Source organism: Microcaecilia unicolor, chromosome 5 (assembly GCF_901765095.1).
Source record: "Microcaecilia unicolor chromosome 5, aMicUni1.1, whole genome shotgun sequence".
NCBI classification, from domain to species: domain Eukaryota; kingdom Metazoa; phylum Chordata; class Amphibia; order Gymnophiona; family Siphonopidae; genus Microcaecilia; species Microcaecilia unicolor.
This window is the reverse complement of record NC_044035.1, coordinates 289,920,663-289,945,763: the sequence shown is the minus strand read 5'-3', so window position 1 is coordinate 289,945,763 and position 25,101 is coordinate 289,920,663. Positions and strand designations below refer to the sequence as shown.

Sequence of the window (25,101 nt, the reverse complement as noted above, 5' to 3'; positions counted from 1 at the left end):
TAAGCTGCAGTAAAAAGTGGCCTGCACTAGTTTGGACATGTGACATTGGCATGTGCTGGGCCATTTTTTACTGTGGCTGGGAAAAGGGCCTTTTTTTAATGGAGCAGTAAATGGTTGTGCACTAATATGAAAAGTAACATGCAGCTTTTTACTGCCTGAGCCCTTAATTCCACCTATTTACTTGGTGGAAAGGGCTTAAGCACTAATCGTGTGGTAATCAGGAAGTGCACACCAATGTGGTTGTGCTTCTGATTACCTCCAGGAATGCTCCCCTCGGTAGAAAATTATCTTCTACTGTGGGAAACAGCATGCGCCAAATTCAGAATTACTGCTGGGTGCCCATGCTACCTTGGCGATAGTGTCAATTTGGCGCATGCTACCCATGCGGTTAGCCCTACCTCAGCTTAGTAAAATAAAGTCCCCTTGGTTCTTCATATTTACTAGCTTATCCATGTATATGCCAGGTCTGATATTTGGGGGTTAAATATGTGGTTTTCAGTCCTGAATAGTTGAGATAATTTTTGAACCTAAAGAAAATCTCCAATGAGGTTGTGCCATCTAATACTAACTAATCTAATAAGATGTGGGAATAATCATGTTAAGCCTTTTTGTTATTGTAATTCTTTTTCCGTTTTGTAAGTGTTTTGAATTTTAAGGAGGCATGAGGTTGCGCGAGTGCCAATGTTAGTTTTAAAGACAACCTGTTTTTGCTCTTCTGTCTGAATCAAATCCTGAGAAGACTCAAAAAATCTAGACAAATGCAAACTGTCAGGCAAGGAGCTTAGGTCTTGGGCACCTTCTTCATTAATTATCTTGCCACCTTTGGGTAAGTAGGAAGCATTCAGCACACCCACAGAATCCAGGTTGGTGAGTTGAAGAATCTCTTTTAAATACATCTTTAATAACTCAAAAGGGGCAATATAATGAGTTACTGGAACATTTAAGATTATCACATTCTTTGCCCTTGACCTATTCTTCAGATTTTCCAATTTTGCATGCACCATCAAACTGTTTTCACCAAAGAAGTGGGATTTAATTGCACTTGAACCATCTGGGTTTCAGTTTTCATCACTTCTGCACTAAGAAAAGTAATTTTCTGTTTATAATCTGCAAATTTAATTGAAGAAGCCTCAGTATATTTATATAATTGTGACAGAGTTCCTTGCAGAGTATTCTCAATTCTGTTCAAAGCCTTCAAAACATTATTAAATGAAGCAGCTGAACCCAAATTAGGAAAGACAGTTCCAGAAATTAAAAGCAAGATAACAGGTTGTTGAATTGGGTCAGGCAGCTGAATTGATGGAGCCAAAAAGAGTTGATGGGAATCCACTCGAGAACTTACCATCTTAGCAGATATTGCTCCTACCTGATCAGTAGGAGTCAGTCCCTCCATCAAAACTGCACATTGAGGGGGCAGGGTTCAATCGCCCAATGAGATGGATGCCTTCACCGGTGAGTTAACTGCATTCTGGCCCACAGTCACTAAAGAATTCACATGTTGGTCAATCAGTTCTTATACTGGGGTCATCTTCTGCACAGGCCCTTTGATATTCATCTTACCCATAGAAAGAAATAGCCAAAATCTGGCTCTTGGCTCCTCAGTTGGCTCTGAAGGGGCTCCTAAGGGGCAGGACCTGCCCCTTTGATTATACCCCTTCAGGCACGCATCCACAGCCACATGCCCATGGCCACGTACCATGGTAGAGTGACTCCTTAAATAGGAACTGGCCCTCATGTCAGACTGATGGTGAGCTGACAGCAGAAGTGCCTGCACCACTCCTGGCACTTGCTCCGATGTAGCTCAGCTTCTCCACTATGGCCATGCTTTGCAGTAGCTTTGTTAAAGGGCCCCTATATATTTTATAAAATATATGCATATACACCATTTTCTATCATCACATCCATGCACAAAGTCATTCCTGCCTGAGAGGAGGTATATCATTTTGCAGCAGTTTTCAGGTAAGCTATTTTATAAAGATACATAAGGAAAACATATGTATATAGGGGTTGATATTTAGTGGTCATCATTCCCCAACAATTGGTCTAATAGCAGCTCATCTAATGGACAATTGGTCTAAAATACACAATAGCTAATGGGTCAGTTTGTTTAAACAACAATTGGTCTAATGGTACAATTGGTCTAAACAAAAGAGGAGACAGGATACTGATGCGAAAATCAATGTAATTTTATAAGAAAAAACTACAGCAAGATACAAAAACAAAAATTTACCACACAAACTTTATGAAATAAATGTATTTTATTAATATATAAGGGAAGAAAGTTAATGAGATAAAATTAAAAAGCACAAACATTTATCAGTGTTGTTCTAAAAGCACAAATTATGGACAATGCCTTGTAGAAAATCCAGAATATTGTATGTGACTCGCATTGTGCAAAAATGGACATAATATGATTGTATGGCTTCTTTCATCATTTTTCTGCTTCTTTCATTACTCACCTCATATTATGCATTCCATCTGACCTTCAACATCTTTCTGCTTTTTCTGCAATTTGGCGATCAACTTATAAACTCCAACATATGCTTTTCTAACCAACACTTTCAGTCTTCTAAACCACAATTCCACTATGTTCTGTGTCCTTGGTATGCCCAGGTCAAACTGAGCATGAGTGGTGTAGAATGGGCAAAAGTGAATCAATTATTTACTCTTTCAAAAAGCACAAAGACTAGGGGGCACTCAATGAAGTTACATGGAAATACTTCTAAAACAAATAGGAGGAAATATTTTTTTTGCTCAATAAATAGTTAAGCTCTGGGCTTGTCATTACTGTTTGCTGCAGCTTGTTTCATTGTGGTCTTCACATGGACAACATCAGCTACATATGGAACAGCAGCATGCATCGGATGTTCTCCAAACCTATGTATTTGATGCTGGCCGTTAATGATTATTGCAACTGCTGACCTATTACAGTCTCTATCTTCACATCTGCATTAGTAAGCAATTTCTCCTGTCAACTTTCTGACACACTTACATCACAGGCACATAACCTTAGGCAACTAAGTTCTCTTTTCCCTTTTCTGCCTCTACCAAGTCGCAGAACTCCATTCCTTAATATATCCACTGTAACAGTTGTGATTTAACTGATTTTTTCTTTACCTAAAATACCACTTTTTGGATTAACTGCACATCAACTGCAGTTCTGGATTTTATACTTGAAGCATAAACGTAGTTTCTACCTTTTATAGGACTGTAACATAAAATTTCAGTTCATAGCTTCTGTTTTCATCTCATTCATAAACAGGCCTTCATTAAAGCCACAGTCACATTAAAAAAAAAATTTTTTTAAATAACTGAATGCATTTATTCATGACTGAAGTCTTTGCTCTTCCACATCAGACACTGACTTTGCACCACTAATGCACTCAGTTAAGTTCTACCTATTGCATTACAGTACCAAGTGGCTTCCAGAATTAATGCCTTGATTAAAGCATATGGTATATTCTCATTATTGACTTAAAAAAAAAGTGATCTGCCACATAACAAATGTATATTTTCACATCTTTATCTCTATTCTTTATCTCAATTCTCTATTGTCCATTAGACAAATTAAGTTTTAGACGAACTGTCTCTTTGGACAAATTGGACTTTAGAGAAATTGTATCCTTTGACCAACTGTCCATTAGACAAACTGTCATTACATCAACTGTACCAAACCCTGGGCATATACGGCTGGCTAACAAATAGCAAGTAAAGTGTGATATTCAGCACTTAGGGGTCCTTTTACCAAGCTGCTGGAAAATGGGCCCTGCGCTAGCAGCGGGGCCATTTTTCCTGTACGCCAGGGCCCTTATTACTGCAGCAGGCAAAAAGACCCCAGGTACACATGGCCATGCAGTAAGAGAACTCTTACCACATGGTCATATAACAGGGAGCCCTTACTGCCACCCACTGAGATGGCAACAAGGACGGCAGTAACTGGGCAGCGCGTGGCGATGCCCAATTACCGCTGGGTTACCGCAATGGAAGCCATTTCCAGGGTTTTTCTTTTTCCCCTGGAAATGGTGCACTCTTTGTGTGGGACTACTTCTATTGGCCACATTGGGCTTGCGGTAGTCCCGGAAGAGTGAGTGGTAAGCCCGCGTTGGGCTTTCCACCTCTCTGTGAAACGGCCCCTTAACCAGCTACGATGACCTGCATAATGAGTATTTTAGTTGGTTCTATTTATTTATTTTATTTATTTATTTGTTACATTTGTATCCCACATTTTCCCACCTATTTGCAGGCTCAATGTGGCTTACATTGTACCGTAGAGGCATTCACCAACTCCGGTTGAGAAACAAATACAAAGAGTTGTTGTGGTTGAATAAGGTTCATGTGTTATAAACATAATGGGGAATCGTGAAGAGGAAGAGTTATGCAGAGTCTGTTACAAGCTTTGGTTTCATTGTGTTGCAAGGTTTAGGCACTTAGGTTGGGTCGAAAGGGTAAGCCTTTTTGAACAGGTTGTTTTTTAGTGATTTCCGGAAGTTTAGGGGTCATGCATTGTTTTCACTGCTTTTGGTAGTGCGTTTCACAGTTGTGTGCTTATGTAGGAGAAGCTGGATGCATATGTTGATTTAGTAATGGAGATTTAGGTATGTTCGTGTTGATCCGATTGTGTTTCTTGTTGGTAGGTCTATGAGGTCTGTCATGTATCCCGGGGCGATGCCGTAGATGATTTTATGGACCAGGGTGCAGATTTTGAAAGCAATGCGTTGATTGGTAGCCAGTGTAGTTTCTCTCAGAGGGGTTTGGTGCTTTTGAATTGCATTTTTCCAAATATGAGCCTAGCTGCTGTGTTTTGGGTGGTCTGAAGTTTCTTTATGAGTTGCTCTTTGCATCCCATGTAAATTCCATTGCAGTAGTCTGTATGGCTTAGTACCCTTGATTGCATCAAGCTGCAAAATGTTTCCCTCAGGAAGAATGGTTTCACGCGTTTGAGTTTCCACATTGAGTGGAACATTCTCTTAGTTGTAGAGTTGACTTGGCTTTCAAGTGTAAGGTTACGGTCGATAGTAACGCCGAGGATTTTCAGGCTGTCTGAGATAGGGAGAGTGTAGTCTGAGGTATTTATGTTTGTGGGTTTGTACGTGTTGTATTGGGATGAGAGGATGAGACAGTGCGTTTTTTCTGTGTTGAGTTTTAGTTGAAATACGTTTACCCATGAGTTCATGGTGTTTAGGCTGAGCTTGATTTCATTGGTGATTTCTGTTAGGTCATGTTTATAAGGTATGTATATTGTGACGTCGTCTGCATAGATGAATGGGTTGAGGCCTTGGTTAGGTAAGGACTTGGCTAGTGGTGTCATCATTAGGTTGAAGAGGATTGGTGATAGTGGTGATCCTTGAGGTACTTCACAGTCTGCTTTCCATGGTGAAGATATGTTTGAGTTTGATTTCACTTGGTATGTTCTAGTGGTAAGGAAACCTTTGATTCAGCTAAGCCTGTTTCCCTCAATACTGAAGTAATCTAGGAGTCTTAATAGTATATTATGGTTTACCATGTCGAATGCACTAGACATGTCGAATTGAAGGAGAAGCATGCTTTTACCTGTTGCTATTTCCTGCTTGAATTTGGCCAGGAGTGTGATGAGTACTGTTTCCATACTATGGAGGGGGGGAAATCCTGATTGTGATTTGTGTAAGATTGAGAATTTGTTTATATAATCACTGAGTTGTTTGGTTACCATGCTTTCCATTAGTTTGACTGCTAGTGGGATAGATGCTACTGGGCGGTAGTTGGTGAGTTTGCTTGTCTTTTTCTTGGTGTCATTGGGAATTGGGGTGAGTAGGATGTTGCCATTTTCCTTAGGGAAGAGACCTTGTTGGAGTAAGTAGTTTAGGTGGGATGTGAGGTCTGCTATGAAGCGGTCGGGGGCAGATTTCATTAGGTAGCTGGAGCAAGTATCCAGTTTGCAGTGAGTGTCGGAGATCTTATGAATCGCATGGGTCACTGTTTCGGTGGTGAGGGGAGTGAAGTTTGACCAGATTCAGTCCGCTGGGTATTCACCAGGGGTTGGGTCCAGACCGTTGATGAAGTTTTCAATATCAGTATTGTCAAGAGAAAATGTGTTGCGTAGGTTTACAATTTTTTCGTTGAAATATTTAGCAAGTTTGTCTGCAGATGGGATGTCTGTGTTGGTTGTGGTGACGAAGGTGGTGTCTAGTAGTTTGTTTATGAATTTGTTATAGTTTCTTTGTGTCTTTGTGGCTTGGTCCTATTTTGGTTCTGTAATATGACCTTTTGGCCTGTTTTATAGCATATTTGTATTTTCTTTGTAATTGTTTCCAAGCGCTGATCGTGTGTTTGTCTTTTATTTTTTTCCATGCTCTTTCGAGTTTCCTGGATTGTGTTTTTAGTTTTTTCAGTTTGTCGTTGAACCATGGTATCAAGCTATGTCTTCGTGATTTTCTTGCTTGTAATGGTGCTATTTCGTCTAGTATGCTTCTCCATCTTTTGTCCCAGTTAGAGAGGTAGTGTTTGGAGTCTGTTTGTGTTGTCCATTCATTATTGTATAATTGTTGCCAGAATGTTTTTGAGTTTATTTGGCCTCTTGTGCTGTAGGTTGTGTGTTCTTGTGTGTGGTGTGAGCCCTTCTTCTGCCAGTTTAGGGATAGGTTTAGTTTGTAGTGGTCGGTCCATGGTGTTTCTGTCCATCAGTTATTATTAGGTTTTGGTCTGTGGACAGTTTATGTGAGATGAGGTCACGTGTATGCCCTTTGATGTGGGTTGTTTGCATGTTTGGCCATTTGAGATCCCATAAATGGAGGAATTCCTTGCATTCTCATGTGTTGGCAGAGTTTGGGTCTTCTAGGTGGAGATTGATGTCTCCTAGTAGCAGTATGTTTGAGTTGGTTGCACAGGTGTTTGAAATGAAGTCCATGAAGGTTGACTGGCTTTTGTTCCAATTATTTGGTGGTCTGTAAAACAAGGTACAATTCAGGTGATCAATCTGGGATTTGCTATGGATTCTGATTGAGGCGATTTCAAGTTGGGTTGTTATGGACTTGGCAGTGGTTTCGGTTGTGAAGTGAGATCGATAGATTAATGCTATGCCTCCACCTCTTTTTTCCTTTCTGGTCCAGTGGGTGATTTTGTATCCTGGAGGGCATAGGTCAAGGATTATGGGGTCATTTTGGTCATGTATCCAGGTTTCATTGATGAAGATTGGGTCAAAGTTTTCTGACATGATCCAGTCTGTTACTGTTGTTTTGTTTACGACGGATCTGGCGTTAATGCAACCCACATGAATTTTTTGGTAAGGGGCTATTTTGTTTGGTGTTGTGTGAATTTTTGTTAGTTGTCATTTTTTTTGTTAGTGTTTGTTTGGTATGACCTTTCTTACCGGTCTATTGATGTTGCCCGCATTTTGGAATTTTTCCTTTATTATGGGTGTTGTCAGTTTGTTGAAGTGTGGAGTGTCTGGTCAGTCTTTGGCGATTTTGTAGTATGAGTATGATGTTATTTTCTGTGAGTGGGATGGTTAGTGATAGATGGATCAGTGAAAGTGAATAGATTGCTAGGAGTATTTTGACGAGGTTCATTTTTGATCAATTCAGTTTGGCTGCTAATAAGCCATGTTCGAGTGGGAGGGGGTGATAGTTCTGGTTAAGGTTCGTTCTTTAAGTTGTCTCCAGCAGTTAATTGTTTCCATTATAGAGAGTCAATATCATTGGGTGAGCATTGGCACAAAAGATCACTTCTGAGTATCTTTCATATCTAAGGATTATTTGAGTGGAAAGATACATATATTGTTGGGGTTTTTTTTACTCACAGATGTTCAGAAGGATTGCCCTAGGGGACTCCGTAGTTGTATCATTGGTTGGGGTAGGAATCTAGGAGAGATAATTGTAGTGCAGAGCGAGGCACTGTTGCAGCGGGTTGAGGTAGCTCGTGGTTGTGTGGCTGGAGAGTGCAGTATCGCATTAGTAGTGAGTAGGATGTGAGGTTTCCTTAGAATGCATGTGCTGCACCGGTGACAGGAGGAAGAAGTTGGGCACTATGCAAGCCCGGGTCGCCGCTGCTCCCATCAGTGGGCCACTTATACCGTTCCGTTTCTGTAGTTGGTGCCGCTGTCTGGCTCCTGGTGGGTGCACGACTCGGTGGCTCTTTCCTCGACCTGGAGGTAAGGCCGGCGCACAGCAACACCGGCGGACCCCGCACGTCCCCCACTCGGGGGACGCTCAGTGACTTCTCTGGGTGCTGAATGGCGGGATCACCATCTGCAGCTCCGATCATGCCAGTGAGTCGGGGCCAAGATGCTGCTCGATTCCACCACGTGGAGCCGCCTGGCTCTTGGTGGGCACATGACTCGGCGACTCTCTCCTTGACCTGGCAGGTGGGAGGTAAGGCCGGTGCATAGCCAACACCAGCAGACCCCACAGTCCCCCACTCCAGGAAGGCAGTGGGCCACTCAGCGACCTCTCCGGGCGCTGCATGGGCGGAAGCATTGTCCGCAGCTCCGATCGTGCCTGCAAGTCGAGGCCAAGATGCTGCCCCATCCTACCTCGGCTTGGGTGCACTACCTCGTGCCCAGCCTTGGCCATGATCTCCAGGCCAGGAGCTCCCTCCGGTGTGTCCCACATCAGGCCGGGGCGGTGCTCTCCATTCGCAGCGCCGTTTGCCGTCCACCGCCCAACTCGGCTCAGGCTCAGCCCTGATCTCCTGCCAGCATGTCTCACCCGTTCGGGGCTGTCCAATGCATTGCCGGAGATCGCCAGTCACTCCTCCGGAGTTCACCCGCTGGGCTCGGAGCTTCTCCAGGTGTTCGCGGTTCGCCAGGTTGGGGCTGGTCTCCACTCCAACTGACTTCGCCCTTGAGCCTGGAGCTCTTGCAGATGCGTCCTATTGGAGCGCCATTTTGTGAAAATATGTTATGCAGTTATCTTAACCAAGCTAAATATTGCTATTTAGGGTCTCTTTTACTAAATTGCACTAGCGATTCCTGGTGTGGCAAATGCGCCATAGCCCATTTATTTTGAATGGGATGTGTCACATTTGCCTTTAATCCACAAAAGTAGCCAATTTCAGCTTAAGCACTAACCGAACATTTTCAACAGGACTATCTGGTAAAGTATCACTGAATATGTCCAGTCAGACCCAACAAGAGATTTAAATGCCCAGGAGCCATTTCCGGACATTTAAATGCTCTGTTGCAAAATTACCCTCCAAATAATTCACATTCTCAGGTCCACAGCACGCTAGATTTGAATCTACTCATAATTCTGCTTTTTACTTTCTGGCTTCTCGTCTTTGGAATGATCCCCCACCTTAATTCATAATGAGGAGTATTTCCAAAGTTGATCTGCTAGTCAGAAAAAGTGGTATAGAAAATGCCAAACAAACATAAACATGTATTGTCATGAGCAGAATTCTTCCCATGCTGATTTCTGGGCAGAGTTACAACCGCTAACTTCTTATTCAAACCTCAGGGAGAAGACCATGTAGCAAGCAAAGTTGATTTTATGAAAGAGAAGAAGCAAGCACAAAAGCACAATATAATGAATAAGTATTCCCTTGTCAAATGAGCAATCAAAAATAATTAATCACTTATATAAAATTCTAACTAATTATGTACATATTAAATAAAGTAATAAACTGTTTAATTGCATCTCAAAGTCAAAGAAGGCGTGCTTACTTGAGCTTTCAGATTTTTTACTTGTGAATTGTTGCAGTGTCTAATCGTAAATATGTAGGAAAATTCACACAGGAATACAGATTATTTAATTTTGTTTCATAGCTTTGCTTCAAAAGAAATAGGCTTGAATACAGTCTGTAACTGAAATAAGTGGGTTCCTGGCTTCTAGAATATTAATCTTCATATTAAGATAGCTTAAGAATTCAGAATTTATCACTTTGCAGGAATCACTTTATATCTACAGTCTAACAACATTGTGAAAACAGTGCACAGTGTCCCAGAAGCTTTTATAATATCTTAACACTGCTCTCTAATGATGAAATGTACTTCTTTTTAGGAGATATTTTGGCCATAACCATATTATCCCCATATCCATAGTTGGATGAAGTGGCAGAATATTTATCCCCTCCTCTCCCAATAACTTACAACTCATGGCTCAGATGTTACACTTGGGCTTTAGCCAAAATGACGTTGAGAAGCAATTCACATTTTATCCAACAGACTTCCAGAATATGACACCTTTGTGAGAAAGTAAAATGTTCTCTCTGCCCAGTTCCATTCTTACCTGTACCAATGGATTTCAGGTTCAGGGGAGCCAGTGGTACGACAGATTAATGTTATTGCCTCTTGCCGCTCTGCTGTGGCATTGAAAGACCTCTGTGGTATTGTAATTGCTGGAGGAACTGGAGAAGAAATATATATTTTAAAATCATGTAAATATTGGACAGAGAATAGTTAATTTAACCTTTTCTTCCCATACAAAGTAGATGCTATACTAGGGAAAATGTATATTAGATTATATAGTCCTAAATAGTAAACATAAAACAAAACAATCTTAATATTTCACATAATGTATTTCAAATAATAATTACAATTTCATAAAAAATCCTAATATTTCAAACCACTGGTTTTCAATCAAGTGCTTACAAGGAAGCTGGAAGAGAAGTCCATCATGTCTATCAGGCTCATTTTCGAAAGAGAAGCATGCCCATCTTTCGACACAAATCTGAAGATGGACGTCCTTTTCACATAAGCGTCCAAATCAGTATAATCGACAGTTGATTTTGCATGTCCCCAACTGCACTCCGTCGCAGGGCCGGACAAAGTTAAAGGGGGTGTAACAAAGGCGGGACTTGGGCGTGCCTATCACTTGAACGTCCTTCACCCATAATTGAAAAAAAGAAGGATGGTCCTGACGAGCACTTGGATGTTTTCACCCGGACCTGTTTTTCTTACGGCCAAGGCACAAAAAGGTGCCCAAAATGACCAGATGACTACCGGAGAGAATCGGGGATGACCTCCTGTTACTCCCCCAGTGGTTACTAACCCCCTCCCACCCTCAAGAAATATCTTTCAAAATATTTTGAGCCAGCCTCTATGCCAGCCTCAGATGTCATAGGTCTGTGACAGCAGTATGCAGGTCCCTGGAGCAGTTTTAGTGGGTGCAGTGCACTTCAGACAGGCGGACCCAGTCCCATCCCCCCCTACCTGTTACATTTGTGGAGGAAACAGTGAGCTCTCCAAAACCCACCAGAAACCCACTGTACCCACATCTAGGTGCCCCCCTTCACTCATAAGGGCTATGGTAGTGGTGTACAGTTGGGGGTAATGGGTTTTGGGGGAAGGTTGTGCAGCTCAGCACAAAAGGTAAGGGAGCTATGTTCCTGGGAACAATTTATGAAGTCCACTGCAGTGCCCCCTAGGGTGCCTGATTGGTGTCCTGGCATGTCAGGGGGACCAGTGCACTATAGATGCTGGCTCCTCCCACCACCAAATGGCTTGCATTTGGTCATTTCTGAGATGGTTTTGAAAATCGCCGAAAATCAGAAACGTCCATGTCTAGGGACAACCAAATCTAGGGATGACCAAATTTAAGGATTTGGATATCCCTGGCAGTATTTTCAAAATGAAAGATGGATGTCCATCTTGTTTCAAAAATACAGGTTTCCCCGCCCCTGGATTGGAACGTTTTGTGAGTACGTCCAAATCAAAACTTGGACGTCCCTTTTGAAAATGCCCCTCCACGTCTCCTCCTGCCCCCCCTCCTTGAAGTCTGAACATTAGCTACCAGTGCAGACAAGGATTAACTTAAAATACATTATTGACCTTCTGCTACAATGTTAACCTTCTGCTGTCATATGTTTTGCTGTAACCCTTACATTCCTCCCTATGAATACGTTTACCCTTTCCATCCCAATTCCAACTCCATCCAGACTTGTCCCATGACACAGCCTTCTCTTACTTAGGTCCAGCACTTTAAATAGCTTGCCCCCCACAATGTATCAGGACCATCATATCCACATTTCAAAAAAGTGTTAAAGCCCCTGTTGTTTGAGTATTTCCTCAAATACCATTCTTTCTGTTCTTCTCTTATCTCAACCAGCCTCTAGTTCTGACGATCTCTCCCCTCTTCTCTGATCCATTCTTTCTTACTTCTCTGGCTCTTTCTATCAATATTGAAATTTAATTTCTTCTCTCTTTCTATTTTATTGCACTTGTAAACTTCCCAGCAGTGCTCCTGGTATGATGTGCAGTATATCTAGCCTGCACAAATAAATAAATAGACCTATTGGAACAGTATACCAAAAACTTTCTTCATAGCATGGGAGGAGGATGCATAAAATTCTTGCAGTGGTAGAGGTAACAACTGAAGAAAGCCTGAGACACAATCCTGCTTATAATCGAAATAGAAAAACGCCTATATTGTGACCCAAATCGGGAGATAGACGTTTGTCTCACAAAAACGAATAAAGCGGTATAATCGAAAGCCAAATTTGGACGTTTTCAACTGCACTCCGTCGCGGATGTGGACAAAGTTGACGGGGGCATGTCGAAGGCATGGTGAAGGCGGAACTGGGGCGTGGTTATCGGGCGATCAGAGATGGACGCCTTTAGCTGATAATGGAAAAAAAATATGCGTTTTTAGCGAGAATTTAGGGCACTTTTCCTGGACCCTGTTTTTCCACGAATATGGCCCCAAAAAGTACCCTAAATGACCAGATGACCACTGGAGGGAATTGGGGATGACCTCCCCTGACTCCCCCAGTGGTCACAAACCCCCTCCCACCACAAAATATGCCGTTTCACAACTTTTTATTTTCACCCTCAAATGTCATACCCACCTCCCTGGCAGCAGTATGCAGGTCACTGGAGCAGTAATTAGGGGGTGCAGTGGACTTCAGGCAGGTGGACCCAGGCCCATCCCCCCCCCACCTGTTACACTTGTGCTGGTAAATGGGAGCCCTCCAAACCGCCCCCTAAACCCACTGTACCCATATGTAGGTGCCCCCCTTCACCCCTTAGGGCTATAGTAATGGTGTAGACTTGTAGGCAGTGGGTTTTGAGGGGGATTTGGGGGCTCAACACCCAAGGGAAGGGTGCTATGCACCTGGGAGCTGTTTTACCTTGTTTTTTTTTTTTTTTTTTGTAAAAGTGCCCCCTAGGGTGCCCGGTTGGTGTCCTGGCATGTGAGGGGGACCAGTGCACTACGAATCCTGGCCCCTCCCACAAATAAATGTCTTGGAGTTATTCGTTTTTGAGCTGGGCGCTTTTGGTTTCTATTATCGCTGAAAAACAAAAACGCCCAGCTCAAAAAAAGATAAACGTCCATGTTTTTCGAAAAAACGGTTCGGTCTGCCCCTTCACGGACCCGTTCTCGGAGATAAACGCCCATGGAGATAGATGTTTCCGTTCGATTATGCCCCTTAATGTGGATGGAGCATAATCTTATACATATTTTTGTGTGTAAAATACTTTTTCCCTGGATTCTGTATAGCATGCCAGGAGATCCATGCCAAAATTCAAGCATATTCCATAAAAAGGCACATAAGTTAATTGGCTTAACAAGCTAATCAGTGTTGATAACAGCTCTTAACAAGCAATAATGAGCACTAATTGGCAATAATTAGAATTTACACGCACTACTCGCAAAATGCATTCTATAATAAAGTGCGCCTAACTTCTAACATGCGCAGGCAAAAAGGGACATGATTATAGGTGAGGTAATGGGCATTTTGTGGGTGTTCCGAAATTTACATGTGAAGTTATAGAATATAGCCCAGTGCACCTAAATCTATGCATTGGGTTTTATGCCACGCTTTCGTTGGTGTAAATGGAGACGTGTAGTTTTAGGCACTGAGGTATCAACTAAGCATATTCTATATACTGCGCCTAAATCTAGATGCTGCTTATAGAATATGTTTAGTTGGCACTGATTTCTGCACTGATTTTTTAGGCACTGTATATAGAATCTCCCGCTTTATGCCTAAAAATACATGTTGTACAAGCTGGCATATAGCTGTAGGCATTCTCAAGGTAGGATTTTGGGTGAAGCATGGGCAGAGTCATGAGTTTCATGCGTGATTTACAGAATATATGTATATGAATGTACATGACATTCTAGCATTCAGGCCTGCTCTCAAGCAGATATACGGTTAACACTCACTATGTGGACACTTGTTTCTGCAGGATTTGTGCTAGTATTTTATAAAGACACATATCCCTTGATATCCAAAGCTATTTAACAGGCCAGACATGGCTACTGACAGGTTAAATAGCATATTGACGCCTTACTGCTAATGTTCTGTTGAGAAAGAACTGCTCATCTCTGCTGTTATGCAGGGATATTCAGCGCTAAACTGACTATGTTCAGCAGTTAAAATAGACTGCATAAATATCAGGCATAACCGGTTAACTTTATAGTGGTTAAAAGATATTCAATGCTGGCTGTCAGAAACAGACTGAAATTGAATATCAGGATTTAACAACAGCAGTGGATATCAAAATCGCTGCCCTTCACCGGCAGAATAACGGGCCCATAGAGAGGAATTTATCAATGTGGGCTATCGTTAAGTTGGTTTATTTTACCACAACTTGTGATATTTTAGAACAGGGTCTCATTTTATAGAATGGGATCCTGTGCTACTATAGCATGACTTTTGGTAAAATAAGAAAAAATACCATTGCTCTTTGAGTTTTGAAGCCTTATTTGTTTAAATTGTAAGATTTGTCATAGCTCCCCTCAGTCTGGGTTAGCCATCTTGTTAGCAAACTGCATGTTTCATGTTCCTTTTGTGATATTATAGTAAAATAATCAAGCTTAATGGTAGCCCACATTGTTAACTTTCTCCTATACTGCCCTTTTGACCTATTATAAAATTATGCTGAAAGGGGGCTTTGGTTGGGAAGTGAAGCTAACCTCTTTTGAATCATAGGATGTAGGGATAATGACCAAAGAGGATGCACTTTCAGGGGGGAACTTATCAATACGGACTATTGTTAAGTCAGGTTATGTTTGCACAGGGTCCCATTTTATGTGGTGAGACCTTGTGCTAAAATAACCTGACTTAACAGTAGCTCACATTGATAAATTCCTCCCATAATCCTATGATATATTTGTTTCTTAAAGTGGTATGAACAGAGAGCAGAATACACTGCATTATACAAAATGTCATGGGGGGAGTTATCAACTTGGACTACCATTAAGATGTGTTATTTTATCACTAACTCATGCTATTTTAGCATACAATGAGACCTAGCTAATAACACATTAACAGTAAAATAACCTGTCTTAATGTAGCCCACTTTGATAATTTTCCTCTCAAATCACTATAAAGTATTTGACAAATAAGGATCTCTTTAAATAGTATGTAATAATGGTGTATTATATTTTTGTTGTAAACCACTTCAGGTCCTCAGTTTTGAGACTCTCTGTGTAAAGAAAAAATGTACTAATGAGCATAAGGAGATTAATTGGCTTGTTCAATGTAAGCGTAAATGGTGAATAAAATACTTCACCAGGAGTCTCTTAAATTTGCATCTCACTATCTTACTTGGTCAGTAAATCAGAAGATATAATGCATGTTTAACAAATATTATACAGACACTAGAAGAAGTACATAAATTTTGCAATACTGGGACAGACTGAAGGTCCATCAAGCCCAGCATCCTGTTTCTAACAGTGGACAATCCAGGTCACAAGTACCTGGCAAGATCCCAAAACAGTACAATACATTTTATGCTGTTTATCCTAGAAATAAGCAGTGGATTTTCCCCAAGTTGTTTTAATAATGGCTTATAGACTTTTCTTTTAGGAAGCTAGCCAAACCTTTTTTTTAACCCCACTAAGCTAACTTCTTTTACTAACTTCTCTGGCAACAAATTTCAGAATTTAATTACATGTTGAGTAAATAAATATTTCCTTTGATTCGTTTTAAATTTACTACTTTGTAGCTTCATTGCTTGCCCCCTAGTCCTACTATTTTTGTAAACAAGTGATTCACATCTACCCATTCCACTCCACTCATTATTGTATAGACCTCTATCATATCTCCCCTCAGCTGTCTTTTCTACAAGCTGAAGAACTCTAGCCACTTTACCCTTTCCTCATGAGGAAGTCGTCCCATCCTCCTTATCATTTTCGTCGCCCTTCTCTATACTTTTTTTTAATTCCACTATAACTTTTTTTAAATGCAGTAACTAGAATTACACAGAATATTTGAGGTGCAGTTGCACCATGGAGTGATACAAAGGCATTATAATATACACATTTTTGTTTTCCATTCCTTTCCTAATAATGCTTAACATTCTATTTGCTTTCTTAGCCGCCACCGCACACTGAGCAAAGGGTTTCAACATATTATCAACAATGACACCTAGATCCCTTTCCTGGTCAGTAACTCCTAGTGTGGAACCTTGCATTACGTAGCTATAGTTCAGGTTCCTCTTTCCCACATGCATCACTTTGCAAGTGCTCACATTAAATGTCATCTGTCATTTGGATGCCCGGTCTCCCAGACTCATAAGGTCCTCTTATAATTTTTCACAATCCTCTTGTGATTTAACAACTTTGAGTAACTTTGTGTTGTCAGCGGATTTAATTACCTCACTAGTTACTCCCATCTCTAGATCAGTTATAAGTATGTTAAAAAAAAACAGAGATCCCAGCACAGACCCTGGGGAACCCCACTATCTACTCTTCTCCAATGAGAATACTGACCATTTAACCCTACTTTCTGTTTTCCATCTTTTAACCAGTTTTTAATCCACAAGCAGTCTAAAGATTTTTATTGGTTGGAGGCATTGGGAGTTCTGGGCTGCCAAGGATAACATAAGAACCTGGATGGCCTTTAACTGAATCCCATGATAAGGATTTGTCTAGAAAGGGAACAATGTTGTTACCGCTCCAATACAGTTTGAACCATGCATACAACAAGACAGGATGATCTGATGCTATGTGGTAAAGGGGAAGACCCAGGGTAGGCCATAAGAAGAAAGGATTGTGTGTGTGTTCCTTCTTTTTACTATACTGCAGCTTGCAGCACGTGTGTTTGCCTGCTTGCCCTCTTATGACCCATTGGACTACTTTCATTTTATTCATGTTATTTTGTTTCAGCTGCCCATCAAAGGAGGGAGTAGGAGTTTGGACAGAATTCCCTGAACTATTTTCGTAGATAATTTATTTATTAGGATTTATTTACTACCTTTTTTGAATGAATTTATTCAAGACGATGTACAGCAAGAATATCAAACATAGACAACAGACAATAACAGCAGCCATTTCCGGACATTTAAATGCTCTGTTGCAAAATTGCCCTCCAAATAATTCACATTCTCAGGTCCACAGCACGCTAGATTTGAATCTACTCATAATTCTGCTTTTTACTTTCTGGCTTCTCGTCTTTGGAATGATCCCCCCACCTTAATTCATAATTAGGAGTATTTCCAAAGTTGATCTGCTAGTCAGAAAAAGTGGTATAGAAAATGCCAAACAAACATAAACATGTATTGTCATGGGCAAGATTCATTCCATGCTGATTTCTAGGCAGAGTTACAACCGCTAACTTCTTATTCAAACCTCAGGGAGAAGACCATGTAGCAAGCAAAGTTGATTTTATGAAACAGAAGAAGAAAGCACAAAAGCACAATATAATGAATAAGTATTCCCTTGTCAAATGAGCAATCAAATAAAACATTTTAACAGATACCATAGCGTTTAACAAAAGATGAAATCGAAAAGATAGAGTAACAGTTGTTAGAAAATATGTGGACTACTTTAAAGAAAGTTGCATATGAAGTCAGAAAGGTACATAAATATAATCTCAGTTAGGGTAGAAGTGGATATATCTGTCCTACTACAGAATGTGCAGGCAGTGTTATACCTTTTGTGTGTGTGTGTGTGTGTGTGTGTGTGTGTGTGTGTGTGTGTGTGTGTGTGTGTGTGTGTGTGTGTGTGTGTGTGTGTGTGTGTGTGTGTGTGTGTGTGTGTGGTGTGTGTGTGTGTGTGTGTGTGTGTGTGTGTGTGTGTGTGTGTGTGTGTGTGTGTGTGTGTGTGTGTGTGTGTGTGTGAGACTAGCAAGGCAGCTACTTCTTCCATTAAAGGCCTGGGTGAGGAGTCAAGATTTCACCTGCTTCTTGAAGTACAGATAGTCTTGTGTTAATTGAAACCTTTCAGGGATTGATGGATGACTAGCTAGACGGGCAGACTAGATGGCACTGGGGGACCTCAGAAATTTCAGATGTAATTGGTTACAGACAGACCTAGTATGGACTCACTGAAAGATGTGGCAAGTTTCCTAGGTGAAGGTGACATCAAGTTAACCTATATCTACAGGCCAGGATGTCATGGGGATTGTAAATTTTGGTGAGCCATGGTAGATGGGTATTGGAGATGGCAGATGGGCTGCTGGTAAAAATGAGGTTCTGTTTTTATTAGTCTTGGCTTGGATATTTATACATATCTGTAGAATGTGAATTTAGCTGTAGTTTCATTGAATTCTAAAATTATCTGTTTTTTTCTTCATTTGGTTTTCCTTGTAAAAGTGAATGAATATGGGTAGAAGCCAGACAGTTCAGGTTACCCCATACTGTAATAAAAAGGAGTGAAGACAGTATGGGTATCATATGCATTATAAAGGAAGTAAAATATTTTGTAAGAACAGATACAGGATTAGCTGAAATACCTCATATTGTTGATAATCCTAGAAAGGGTAGGAGGCGAGTTTAAAGTTAAAGGAACTAAAATGCTCACAGCACTGAAGAGACAACTCAGAAAATATCAAGGCAATGCTGTCATTGTTTACAGGAGTCAGAAAATGCGTCAGTCCTACTACTAAATAACATGTACAGTAGACTAAAGTTGGCACATGGATGGGTTTGCTTAAATCACAAACTATAAATTATAGTTTTAGATAAAATAAAACATATATAATTATTCAAGACATGACATTTGCTATGTAGAGTAAGAACTTTTTTTTGTTATACTTGACATTTACTATGTAGGGTAAGAAGTATATATATATATATATATATATATATATATATATATATATATATATATATATATATATATATATATAAATTTATTTTATGCACTTTACATTATAGTGTGCCATCTTAAGGAAATAAAAATATAAGATTAGAGACCAGCTCTCTCAGAGTTTGGCACCATTAAATTAAGGATGTAATTCTATAACAGAATGCCCACACTTATGTGCCACTTGAGTGCATAAGTGTACAGAATGCTTTCACTTTCACAGGCAAGTGTACATTTATGCACTCAAGTGGCAGCAAACTCTAAACTAATAAGTGGCATTAATAACACCCTAATAATCCAAAAGTACTCCACTTCAAATCAATACCACTATTTAATGAACAATAACTGTGCAATATCATCCATAAACATCAAATGGTCCAAAAGAACTCTGCATATCAAACCTCTCACACCATCAACCATACACAACCATCCAACCACATTTCACATATAACCATTAAACCATCTGTAATTATATAGCTTCATATTCTGCAATTAGCACATATGAAACTTGTACTCCTAGTTAACTCATTTCCCCTATTGGTAAAAGATTAATAACACCCTGCCATAAAATTACATTCATGTGAGTGATTTACACACTGGAGGAAATTCTATACGTGTGTGAGGGGGTTTATAGAATACTACCCCTTGCCCTTAAAAGTCCCTCTCTAACTAGCCTAAGAACTTGCAGGCTATGTTTGGGGTATGGCAGCCCCACCAGCCACAGAATACTTGGTCTGTTAGCCAGAGACCTAATCAGGGCTGTTACTAAACTAGAGAAACTGTTGAATCTGATGTTCCTGGCCTATGAGGTAACAGGTCCCCAGACTCAGGTGAATAAAACATTAACTTTCACACTTATATACTTTGGCTGAATAATTTCCAGGGCCACAACCCTCACCTGAGGTCTCACAATATACTAGCATTTACATGCCTATAACATTTTAATGTGCATGTGCACATACTCATATAAATGTCACAATGTTACTTAAGCAGTATTCTGTAAATACCCACTTAACTAATATCTGAGCTTAACTGAATATCGGCCAGTTTGTGTACAAGCTGCTCAAAGCATTGTGTTGATAAGCATTGCATTTAATTATTTATTTACTTTGACATTTGTATCTCACATTTTTCCAATGTGGTTGGTTTCAATGTGGCCTACAATAGAAACAAATGAGACATTTCTGACAATACAATAGAGTGCCTAGGACATGAAGGTTCTAATTATTGAACGGAGTGGAATGGAAGAGTTTGAGACGAAAGTAAAATGTTGATAGTGGTGTGTCAGTAGCTAACATATATGATACATTAGATATACATCTAATTATGTTGAGTGAGGCATGTTTTATGATGTGTTATCAATCTAAAAGGATTTCCTGAAAAAGAAGGTTTTCAGATATTTTTGAAATAGAATATAGTTATTTATAGATCTTAATTCTTTTGGTAGTGAGTTACAGTTTTTTGTGCAAAGGAAGGGGAAGCTGGATGAATATACTGATGTATACCTTAATCCTAGGTATGTTGGGAAGTGACGGGCCAGATAATTACATGATCCACTGATTGTTTTATGCAATGAGTGATTGATTAGGTTAGCCGTGTATTCAGGAGCAAGACCAAAGATGATCATGTGGACCAGTGTGAATATCTTGAAAAGAATTCTGGCTCCGATCGGAAGCCAGTGTAGGTTTTCAAGTAGTGGGAGTGTGCTTTCATATCGTGGCTTCCTGTAGATCAGACTACTGGCAATGTTTTGGGCTGTTTATAGTCTAGTCAGTAGTTGTTCTCGCAACTGGCATACACTCCATTGCAGTAATCTGAGAAAGTAGTCCCTTATTCTCCTGAGCTTTCACATTGTTTGAATCATTTTTGATGTAGTGGTTGAGATAAGTTGTTCAAGTGATAGTTTATGGTTGAGAATGACTTCTAATAGTTTCAGAGTTTTGGCTATTGGGTGAGTGATTCTGTCTATGTTGATGCTTGTGAAGGTGTTATTGTAGTTGGGGAGAAGTTATCACCAGGAATTTTTTTGTTAAGTTTGAGTCTGAATGTGGTGGCCCATGACTCTAGAATGTGTATACCTGATTTAATTCTGTTCATGATGGCATCAAGTTTGTTGTCAAATGGGATGCAAATTGATATGTCAATGTTGCTGCTAGTGATATCATTATAAGTTATAATGTTGAACAAGGGAGAAATGGGAGAGCCTTGGGAAACTCCACATTCTGCTTTCCATATCTGGGATAAGGTTGTACCCATCTTTACTTGATAGGTTCTGGAGGTTAGAAAAATGTGAAACCATCAGAGAACTTTTCCACTGATTCCGATTTTGTCCAACAGCCTTAGAAGAATCATGTGATCAAGCATGTCAAATGTGCTTGACATGTCAAACTGTAAGTATTTTCTTGCCTTTGCTGATCTTGTTCTTTGCTAGAAGGGTGATTATTACTATTTCAGTGCTAAACAGGTATGGAAACCTGATTGAGAGTCATGCAGTATGGCGTGTTTAAGTATTTCATTAGCTGGGAGGTGATTAGTCCTTCCATAAGCTTTGACATGGGAGGTATGGAAGCCACAAGTCTGTACTTTATGGTATCGCTTCCACCTCTCTTTTCATTCTTTATAATTGGTGTTAGAATGATGTTGCCTTTGCTCTTGGGAACAAGTCTGTGGAGAGCATAAAAGACATATACGATCTCAGCTGTTCTATGAAGTGCACTGGGGCTTGATTGAATTAGGAAGCTGGGGCAGTTGTCTAACTGGCAGGATGCTTCCAAAAATTTCTGCATTAGCTGCTTTACTGTTTCAGTGGCTAGTAAGTTGAAGGATGGCCAAGTTCTGTCCGCAATTATGTTGTCATATGAGCAATCCAGTTCATCAATAATTGTATCCAGGTTACAGTTTACATTCAGTAGTTCCTTTCTTAGACCGGTGATTTTGTTTTCAAAGTATTTGACCAAGATATCAGCTGAGGGGGTGTCTCCATTTAGTGTGGTACAACATGGAGTTTACTAACCCATATAGTTTTATATGTTTTGATAATTGGGACTGACTTGTTCCCTATAACATTTTACCTTTGCGTGTATTAGCTTGGTTTTGGAGTGCTTTATTGCTTCCTTCCAGGCCTCCTCATTGGCTATGGTTTTATCCTTGGACCATTGTAATTCTTGTCTTCTATAATGCTGTTTCAGTTCAATTAGTTTGTTTGTGATCCAGGGGGAGACCTGTATGATGCCTTTTTTATTAATTTTCAGTGGGGCGATTTCATCTAGCACCTTCCTTAATTCCTTCCTTCCTTCCATTTTTTAGTTGTGATTGTGAATCCTTTAGCCTTCCCACTTCTAGTATTGTACCCCTGAAGCAGTCCATGAGTAGGTGTGAAATGTGGACCTCTGGTGATTACAGAGATTTTGTTTTGGAGCAGTCCGTCTGGAATCTGTTTTCTTTTGCATCATTTCTGGTGCAGATCTGAAAATCCTCTGTTCTTTTCAATATCCACTTAACTTATGTGGAGAGGCATAATTGAACAGAGACAATCATCTCTAAGGGCGCCTATCTCTAAGGATGTCCCGGCGAAGGGGCAGGGAAAGCGCTATTATCTAAACACGATGGGTGGCCATCTTTCATTTTGATAATACGGTCAGGGATGCCCAAATATCAACATTTAGGTCAACCTTAGAGATGCTCGACCTAAATGTTGAGATGGTCAACCTTAGAGATGGTCGTCCCCGGTTTTCAGCGATAATGGAAACCGAGGACGCCCATCTCAAAAACGACCAAATCCAAGGAATTTGGTCATGGGAGGAGCCAGCATTCATAGTGCACTGGTCCCCCTCACATGCCAGGACACCAACCGGGCACCCTAGGGGGCACTGCAGTGGACTTCACAAATTGCTCCCAGGTGCATAGCTCCCTTACCTTTGGTGCTGAGCCCCACAACCCCCCCCCCCAAACCCACTCCCCACAACTGTGCACCACTACCATAGCCCTAAGGGGTGAAGGGGGGCACCTAGATGTGGGTACAGTGGGTTTCTGGTGGGTTTTGAAGGGGTCACTTTTACCACCACAAGTGTAACAGGTGGGGGGATGGGCCTGGGTCCACCTGCCTGTAGTGCACCTCACCCACTAAAACTGCTCCAGGGACCTGCATACTGCTGTCATGGAGCTGGGTATGACATTTGAGGCTGGCAAAAAATAATTAAAAAAAATTAAGGGTGGGAGGGGGTTGGTGACCACTGGGGGAGTAAGGGGAGGTGATCCCCAATTCCCTCTGGTGGTCATCTGGTCAGTTTGGGCACCTTTTTGAGGCTTGGCTGTGAAACAAAATGGACCAAGTCGACCAAATGCTCGTCAGGGATGCCCTTCTTTTTTCCATTATCGGCCAAAGACACCCATCTCTTAAGCACGCCCCAGTCCTGCCTTCGCTATGCATCCGACATGCCCCCGTGAACTTTGGTTGTCCCTGTGACGGACTGCAGTTGAGGATGCCTAAAATTGTCTTTCGATTATGCCGATTTGGGCAACCCTGAGAGAAGGACGCCCATCTCCCGATTTGTGTTGGAAGATGGGCGCCATTCTCTTTCAAAAATGCCCCTGATAGTGCACATTTGGAATTGGGTTGGGGTATACAAATGGGTGAATGTGCAGGACTCACATTTAGAGGCCCTTTTACTAAAGGGCATTAAGTTGTGGGTTTAACATGCTGTAAAACAATATTTTAATGCACAGCAAGCCTAAAACTATTGCTGCAACAAGAAGGGGTATTCCCAGAATATTGTATTTCAGGCTGTACATTAACATTCAGCTTAATGTGGAATACCTGCTCCCAATTAAAATAGAAACACTTAGCATCTCCTATTTAGGAGGTGGTAAGTGGTCCCACATTAACTCTGTGTTATCCAGTTAGTGTATGATTAGCACCTACTGTCCTCCAATGCCACACCCCCACCAGAAAAAATCAGTAACATGTGGTTTAACATGTTGAAGCAGGCAACCTCTTGCAAAACCCTTCAACATGGTTGTGCAGTAGCCTGCTTCCATTTCTTAACCGCACATTAAGGGCTGGAATATATGGCATTCAGTAATGGATGCTGGAAAAGATCGGTGCTAAGTGGATTCTTTAAAGGGCATGTGTCCTTGATAGAGTTTTGTGTAGCACCGATCCCAATGCCTTAACTTTGGGTGCCAGTCTTTCACCTGCTGAAACCTGATGTAAATGCTGGCACCCATGTTTGGGTGCAGAGACCTAGTAGTCTGTAAAAAAATGCACACAACATTTTGGAACACTCCTATCAAGCCAATGCTCCTTTATGAGTTGTGCACAATGGAATTTGGGGACCATGTGTTATAGAATAGCAGGCAGCCAAATGCATGTGCAAATCCTTTTTGGTGCCAATTAATGTTAATAATTGGTTGTTAGCAGCCAATTATTGCTCCTTAATGGCTCATTAGCCAATTAAGTTGCACACCATCTCGGGATCACATTCAAATTTAGGTGCCCAAATCTGGGCACCATATATGAAAACCAGGTGTAAATGCTTAACCTCTTTTAGTAAATGGGCCCATTAGATGTTTACATTCTAGCATATTATAATTTATATGTGTATTTCCAGCATTTAGGCATTAATACTTATCCTAGTTCTATAGCTGGTATAAGTTCTCATGTCTAAATGTTAACACATATCTACTCAGATTAATATTTTATGAAGGAAAGTAGGCATCTAGGCTCCTATCAGGTGCTCTCTGGGCATCTAATTTCAGATAACCTGTTATAGAATTGCCCTCATTATGCAATAGGCTTTTCAGCAGATAACATAATAATGCCAATATCATGAGATAAGCATTAATAAATAGAGACCCACATATTAAAGGAAATTCTAAATCGGTTTCTCAGCCAGATTCGAACTCCCAGGAAACATGCAATAAATTAATTCACTGGATTTTGGACTTTAAAGTGAACTGAACATTTAATGTATGCTAGATTCTAAAGTCAGACAGAAAATTGTTCATGGCACATGAGAGCTTCAGTATAAAAAATTAAAAACAATCTTTTATATTCATTGAGTCCTCCTCAGGCTGCAAGGCCCCTCCACCTGCTGCTGTTTAGAGGTCAGTGTTTGAAATGGATGAAGATGAGAATATTGTGAGAACAGCA

The 25,101-nt window shown here is 40.7% G+C and overlaps 1 protein-coding gene across 1 annotated transcript in view; it reads right to left on the bottom strand.

The window, feature by feature from the left end:
• The window catches only part of NCAM2 (neural cell adhesion molecule 2), a 351,991-nt gene that overhangs the window by 240,035 nt on the left and 86,855 nt on the right, over positions 1-25,101 (bottom strand). Inside the window, exon 6 of the mRNA XM_030205047.1 lies at positions 10,203-10,320. Coding sequence (XP_030060907.1) covers positions 10,203-10,320 — 118 coding nt within the window. The remainder of the gene's footprint in view (positions 1-10,202; positions 10,321-25,101) is intronic.